The sequence below is a fragment of the Microtus pennsylvanicus genome, chromosome 1 (assembly GCF_037038515.1).
Source record: "Microtus pennsylvanicus isolate mMicPen1 chromosome 1, mMicPen1.hap1, whole genome shotgun sequence".
Taxonomy (NCBI): Eukaryota; Metazoa; Chordata; class Mammalia; order Rodentia; family Cricetidae; genus Microtus; species Microtus pennsylvanicus.
The window spans coordinates 29,418,141-29,425,716 of record NC_134579.1 but is presented as its reverse complement, the minus strand read 5'-3'; the positions used below and the strand labels follow the sequence as shown (position 1 = coordinate 29,425,716).

General features: G+C 55.3%; 1 protein-coding gene across 1 annotated transcript; it reads right to left on the bottom strand.

The window, feature by feature from the left end:
• Positions 1–950: 950 nt before the first annotated feature.
• Olig2 (oligodendrocyte transcription factor 2) lies at positions 951–4,261 on the bottom strand. The gene is made up of 2 exons (XM_075959927.1): positions 4,019–4,261; positions 951–3,310 (listed from the first exon to the last, which is right to left on the bottom strand). Exon 2 carries the CDS (start codon positions 3,253–3,255, stop codon positions 2,284–2,286), a length of 972 nt encoding a protein of 323 aa, XP_075816042.1. The 5' UTR covers positions 3,256–3,310; positions 4,019–4,261; the 3' UTR covers positions 951–2,283.
• Positions 4,262–7,576: the final 3,315 nt, after the last annotated feature.

The window sequence follows — 7,576 nt, the reverse complement described above, 5'->3', positions numbered from 1 at the left end:
GTCCACGGAAGGATCCACCCTCACTTAGGCCTGAGTGAAGGACTCCTGAATGGACTGGACTTTGAGAACTAAAAACCGAACGAAACAAAACAAAAAAGCAGGGAAATCTCTAATTCTGCCAGTGGCCACCCAAGATGTCATCTGTGAAAGGTCTGCTACCGGGCACCAGGCTGACACGTCAGAGATCCTGCTCCTGAGCCAGCACTGAGCCAGATCTGCCTCAAGTTTTATCGGAGAAGCTGAAACTTTAAATTTTTCTGCACAGATTCTCTCTTGAAAGTAAAGCCCCACATTTGCAGTGTAGGATTCTAAGAAACCCGGTGGCCGAGAGAAGACAGAAGTTGCCCAAAGAAAAGTTCCCCGGGCTGCGGGAGTGCGCGAGAAAGCTGCCCTAAAGGCCAGTAAGGTTACCGGAGCCCTTACTTCGCTGGTGCTTGGGTAGCAAGTATGGAAAGAGGATCAAAGGGTTAGTGAGTCCTCATCCAACCCCCCCCCCCCCGCAGAACTTTGCTGTGCCTGGGGCCCCAAGAGTCCCTTGGCTGAATCCAGGGGCTCAATGGTGGCCAGCGAAGCCTTGGAGCACAAGGAATATAAAACCATAACAGGAGAGTGTGACGCTAGAGCTCCCAGAAGCTCTGCAAAGGCTGGGTGCTGGTACGTGAGGCCCAAAGTTCTGCACTCCCACAAGGAAAATTCATTCTTGAACCTGCTCAATTTTCAGTTGAAGGGAAAAGCAGTTTTCAAGTAGGTGTGAGACATTAAAAAGTACAGAAAGCTGTGGTACATATCAGGAGTATGCGCCCTCTTGAAGAAAACATGTGTTAGGGGAGGGAGTAGTAAAAATCCCCTATCTTTTTCCAAGGCTAAGCCAGCAAAGCAAGCTACAAATCCGTCCCCAGAGGAATCACGTCCCCAGCGTCTCCTGCCCCCCTCTCACACAACCGAAAACACCGACTTACTTTAAATTTTATTTAAAATCTCAACACTCCATCATTTGTTTCGTTTTATGCAACCAAACAAGTAATAAATATTATTTAGCACTTTTTTCTTTACAAAAATAAAACAGATGATAGATACGACTCTGCAGGGGCCGCGCGGAGAGGTGGGGTGGTAGGAGGCAGACGGCCGGCCCGTGAAGCCCGCGTGGTAGCGCAGCAGGCAGGGGAGCGAGGGAAGGATTTGCCACTTGGGTTAATTGCGGCAAAGTGGGGGAGGACAACACAGAAAGAAAACAGCGAGCTTAGACTCCGGAGGGGCTGGCAGTCACGTGAACAAAGAACCTAGTATCGTGCACTTCATTTATATTATATTTACATACACAAGAAATTATCAAAATCCCAACAGAACCCCCTCCCAAATAACGCAAACGATATTCACAGCGACTTTTTGATGTTACTGTTCTGGCAAACACTCAGGTACCTAAATCAGCTGTCCCCAATCGAGTAAGAAACCAAATTACCTTGTGCTTAGAATGGCGGGCGGTATGTGTGGTTTCTATTTAAAAATAAGATCTAAAAAGCATCCCGTCCCCCCATATCGGTAATTTGGATTATTCCCTTCCGCAAGTGCTTCTATTTCGAGCGACTGTAAAACTTGCTCGCGTGGTCGGAAAAAGGAACATTCACAGATTTGTTAGGAAACCACAAGTCAACAGGAGAGACAGGACAGAGGGCCCCGCTTCTGAGACCACACAGTTTCCCCAGTTATGGAAATGGGACACGTCCCTAAGTGCTTCTGGTACCCACGCCAGCGTCAACTAGCTTAGGGCCCTTGGCCCTGGGTCAGGGATGAACCTTGGGAATGAGGCCCGACGGTGGCTTCCATAGTGCGGCTTCTGGGAGTCTCCTACCTGGCCCGAAATGGGTAAAGGTTGCCAAGTGCCCCTGTGATCTACCTCTTGGCTACAAGCTGCCTAAGCCGAGACAGGGAGTCATTCTGAGCACACGGGAAAGACAGTTTTAGACTCTTCCTAGCGGTGCAGAGTGGGCGTTCCAGTGATGGAGATACCCGCGGGTTGTGGCCATTTTGTACCGCAGCGTCTCCCAGAGCCCCCAAGAGTTCAGTCAAAGAGTTAACCAGGTTCTGGAGCAAGTGAGCCTCGCTCCCTATTGCTCCAAATGCTCCCATTACTTCCGTTCCCAGAAACAGGACTCCCTGTAATCCCCTAGGCCCAGGCCGTAGTCCAGCTCCCCTTCTCGCAACAGAGTTCCGGAGCCCCAGCGCTGGCCAGTCCTGGCTGCACCACAGCCCTTGGCTCTCCAGAACGCACCCCTGCTGGCCCGCTCACTTGGCGTCGGAGGTGAGGCGCGGCAGGCTGCCGGCGCCCATGGCCGACACGTGGTGGTGCGGCGGTGGCACCTGGCACATGCTGCAGGGGCACGGCATGCCGCCCCAGTGCTGGAAGCCACCGCTGCTACCGCTGCCGCCACCCCCGCCTCCGAGAGGGGCGGCTGTGGCAGCCGACGGAGACTTGAGCAGGCCGTGGGGAGGCCGGATGGATCCCACCGAGGACAGCCCGGAGCCCGGCAGGGAGGCGCTGGACACCGCTGCAGCAGCGGCTGCGGCAGCTGCGGCTGCGGCTGCGGGAGGAAGGATGGGGTGGTGCACGGCCGGGTGGTGCGCGGCGTGCGCCGCGGCTGCGGGGTGGGCTGTGGCGGTGGGTAGTGGCGCCGTGTGTGCCAGGCCGCCACAGGCGGACGGGTGGAAGCCGGCGTGGTGACCGCCATAGATCTCGCTCACCAGTCGCTTCATCTCCTCCAGTGAGTTGGTGAGCATCAGGATGTAGTTTCGCGCCAGCAGCAGCGTGGCGATCTTGGAGAGCTTGCGCACCGATGGGCCGTGCGCGTACGGCATGACCTCCCGCAGGCCGTCCATGGCGATATTGAGGTCGTGCATGCGCTTGCGTTCGCGGCTGTTGATCTTCAGGCGCAACTGCTGCAGCTCGGGCTCAGTCATCTGCTTCTTGTCTTTCTTGGTGGACGACGTGGCTGCAGACGACGTAGACGAGGAAGTGCTGGAGGAAGAAGACTTGAAACTGCCGCCGCCCAGTTTGTCCCCGGGATGCGCGCCTGCAGCGCCCATGGCCCCTCGCAGTTCCGCGCTCAACTCCGGCGGGCAGTCGCTCGGCGTGGAAGAGGACACGGTCCCCCCTGTGAAGCCGCTGCTGCTGCCGCCCTTGCTTCGGGCCGGCAGAAAAAGATCATCGGGTTCTGGAGACGAAGGGCGGCTAGACACCAGGCTGGCGTCCGAGTCCATGGCCCCAGAGATAATCTCAACTTTCGAAGGGTCCTTCCTTTTTCAACTGTCGGAACTTGAGGAGAAAAGGAAAATGAGAGAGAGAGAGAGAGAGAGAGAGAGAGAGAGAGAGAGAGAGAGAGAGAGAGAGAGAGAGAGAGATTGATTGATTGATTGATTTACGGCTCCTGCCTGCACCTCAGCTTCTCAGCATACCCGCAAAGGTGGCTGGTGTCTATCTCGTTGCGTTTCTGGCCCTCCAGCATCTTCGGACAGCGCTGAGCTCCTAACAAATCTCCCCTCCCCTTCCCACAATCGCCCACAGGTTACTTTATTTCAGGGAGTCCTGGGTGGCCCTCGGAAGGGACATTCTAGAGGTTTTGTTTCTTCATTACGGCCTAAAATAAAGGAGGACTTTTCTTTGGGCTGGGGAACTATCTCATGCTCGAACGCATCCAGCTTATCTCCACCGACACGACGCAGTAAACACGGACACGCGTGCATACTGCACCTAGAGCCAGCACGGGGCCCACATTCCAGCTGCTGTTTCTGCAGCTCCGTGAGGCCAGCCTGTGGATCTGAGTTCCCGCAACAGGAGTTATTGGTACTGGGGATGCTGCGTTGAGTGTCGGCACCAAAGCAGCTATTAGGTATGGCTGACCCGCTGAGGCAGGATCCCGGCCAGCAGGCGAACACCTAAGTGTACATCCTAAGTCCTAGCGGAGTTGGGGGAAGTCAGTTCTTGGGATCTAGGCTTGGGTAGTTGAGGGGCGGAGACACTTACTGTGAATTCGATTCGTGGTGCTTGCTGCAGGGAACCTGGCTGCTGATGCTGGTGTTGGCTCGGTCTGTAATAAGCATCCACACCTTTCGGGGTTCCGCGGGTTTTGATAGTCGGGTGGAGACAGTGGCGACGGCAGTGGCGGTGGTCCGGGCGGGGGCGGGAACAATGTGCTTTTCCTGGAGAGGCAGCAGCTCCAATGAGCTGGGCAGGCCCGAGGGGCTGCAAAGCTGATGTCACCCGGCTAATTCCGCTCAATGAAACCCGCCCGGCAGGGCACACGCCTCCTCTCAGCGCACAGCCAATGGGCTCCCACGGTCGAGAGATTGGTGAGGAGGGACGGGAGGAGGGCCCTGGACAGGGAAAGGAAAGGGCGAGGGAGGAGGAGGGCAAGATAGGTGGGGTGATGTTAGAGAGGGTTAGGGGACCCTGGGAGAGAGGGGACATCTACAACTTTCTGTAAAAATATAATTTCTGTAGAGTCAGGCCGGGGCAAGGAGTGGGGTGGGGACTCCGCAAACTCGTCAACCAACCAATTCAATGTCTTAGGGTGTACCCAGAGGCTGCGCGTCACACCTGGAGTCCTTGATAACTCCCCCGTACTCACCACCGGCGCGCCTTCCCCCCCCCCCACGCCGTCCGTCTCTATCTGGGGGTTTTCATCCATCTGTGAACATTTGAGGTTGTTCAAGTAAAGGCTAACCGTGCTCAGAACACCCCACTGCCTTAGCCCGCTTCTAATTGGTGGGTGTTGTTGCAATTCGGAGGACAGGCGGTAGCGCCCCCAGGTGGGGGCACGGCCTTGAAGAACACAGGCCGGCAAGGAAGCAGGAGAAACAGCAGTTCATCTTTATGTTGAGGGTTCCACAGAAGCACGGGTGAGATGCTCACGCAGTCATCGCTCGCACTAACGCACAGCCAACCCCATTCCCACCTATCAGCAAGGGAGCGTAGCCACAGTAGTTCCAACACCATCTTGGTGTCCATATCGTGGGGGTAGGAGCAACTTTACTTGGAAAGAACCGTCTGAGGCCCTAAAGGGGAGTTGGTCCTTGAACTACACTCCTGGCTGCCTCAGGACACAGCGAAGAAACCCAACCTGGAGAACTGTCTGGGTTAGTCTAGAAATAACTCCACATTCACCTATTTTACAGAAGTGAAAATCTAGGAACCGATTCCAGCAAACCTGCAGGAAAACCCGTGGCCAGTCTTAGACAGGTGGTTCTTGCCTACCACAGACGTAAGCATTCATTCTCTAAGCTTAGAGACAGCAGATTCTCTCCCCAACCCCCAACTGTTTCTCAAACCCAGACATTTTCAGCTTTAACTTTGTTTTGTTTGTTTGTCTGGGTACTTATCTGCACAGATCTCAGATGTTATCCCTGCCCGCTCAACACGTGGGAGCCCAGTTCTTTCTTAAGGAATTTTAACTCTACTTCCTCTGGTTACTTCCATTGCTCGGTATCTTAATTCCCATATATAGTTGTAACAACAAGCAAAACAGACAATCAGCAGTTTATCTTGTAGTAAAGTCAGAATAGGCGTGGAAACTCAGGCTATTGCTCCTCACTCAGTGCTGTCTTCCTCTGGGGTCTGCCCTAGAGAGTGGGTTTTCGGTCTGCCCTAGAGAGTGGGTTGTGGCGGTTGCCCTAGGCTCGTGCCTTCTGGGGCATTGTTTTCCAACCCGCGTGTTTCCCAGCTGGCTCCGCAGCCATCCGTTAAATATGTATTTAAAACATGAAGAATTGAAGCGTGGTGATAATGTCGCCCAACGGTTATGAGGATGACCCATAACCATTCAATTAGCATAATCTGTCACATGGGGCTTGGGGTGGGGATTAGGAGCTTGGGCATGTGAGGACCTCTCTTGGCTCTTTGGGTGGACTTCAGTGAGGGCGTGTATGGGGGTGCACTCTGTGGGGCTACCAGCTGGGGCGTGGAGCTGTGCGCCTGCCAACCTAGCTAATAAACCTCAGGCGGCACAACATGAGTGTGATTAGGTTGCCACAGCCCAGGCTTGTGTGGCCGCCTGAAGCATCCGGGAGTCCGTTTCCTTTTGTTGATTTCTTCTGGTTTGTCTATCCTGCGTTCGGAAGTCTGTGAGACTCAGCAGGCTACACACTTGATCCAGTAGCTGGAATTGGAGACCAGTATGAAAGTTGAGGGATCCATTCTACCGCGGGGAGAATCTCGAGCGTGGAAAAGCAGGACCGAAGGCAGGAGCGCACAGCTTGCTTGCTCCGCTTCCTCCCCACTAACCGCTCCACGCCCCCTAACCCAGTGGCCAGGCGGTCGTTCCAGCGGTTCCAGGATGTGCAGCGGCATCTCGTGGTCCTCATTCCCGATGTCCGAAGTTCTGACCCGCAGCTCCCAACTGTCTTCTCCTCCTATCGGCTGCCTTCCTTTCATCTGATCTGCTTGCGGCCTGGAGGCCATCTGTATTCCCGGGTCTCCGGCTGGGCGGCAAGTTCGAGGCTGGGGACATTTCCTTGTGTCTCCTTTACCGCAGCTCCTCGCCCCCCCCCCCGCCGCCCCCGAAACTAGACGGGGTTGGTCCTCGCTTGGTCGAGAGACAAACTTTCGCATTTGTCCAGCTCCTGCCTATGTGTCCAGGGCGGGCCCGGAGCTGCGTTTCCCACCCCCGTGCGCAGCAGGACCAGAGTGCCTTCCCCAGGAATTGAGTGCTCACTTGCTGAGGCTAATCCGCCAGCCAGGCTCAGGCACTTCCTGGCTGGCGTTGGCGTCCAGGAGCTGTTGGCCCCCTCCTTCAAAAACGGAAGACGTGTTTTTCCCTCTCCTTTGTGTTTCCTTAGCACAAAAGGCCGGGTGCGTGTCAGGGCCGGCCTTTGCTCCACAGCCTGGCGGCCCAGGAGGAGCCAGTGCCAAACCCGCTGCGGTGGACTCTCGCGGGGGCTCCAGGGCTCAGACCTCCCACCGCTTCCTAGTTCCGCGCTGGGTTCTGGCTCTCCTTCCTCCCTTCCTTGGTCCCTACTAGCATTCAGGTTGCGATTCTGCCTGGCTGCCAAGGAGAATGGTGTCCTTGCGCAAAACCTCCGGGTGGGGGGTGGCGGTGGCAGGCAAAGCTCCTGACACTGGAGAGTGGGGGTGGCCGGTGGAGGTCCGGAAGCCAGAAGGAAAGCAGAATGGCAGCTTTAGGGCTCAAACGTGTGCGGTAAGATTCAGAGCTCAGCTCACGGGCCAGTCAGGCCTTGCCAGTGTCTTGTTCTGCAAACCGCCTGGCAGGTGGCACGCGGTCCGCGAACGTTTCTGAAGGCGAAGTCCTGCAATTGTGCACGGACTAGAGCGAAGCGGAACAGTAAAATAGTCTATCTACAGACAAAGATGTGTTGACTATTTAATTGATGTACTCATCAATTTTTTTAATTTAAAGTCAGTACTCTGGATTGTAGGCTGTGTGAGAGCGCCTTTAGGCTGGTGGCTACTTCAAGGTTACCTGAGCCATTGCCTGCACTTAGCTGGTTTGGACCGGCTTTCTTTCAGTCATTCTCTCACTGGTCCTAAAGGGAAACTGAGTCTTAGAGAGGTGTGAACTTTTGACCC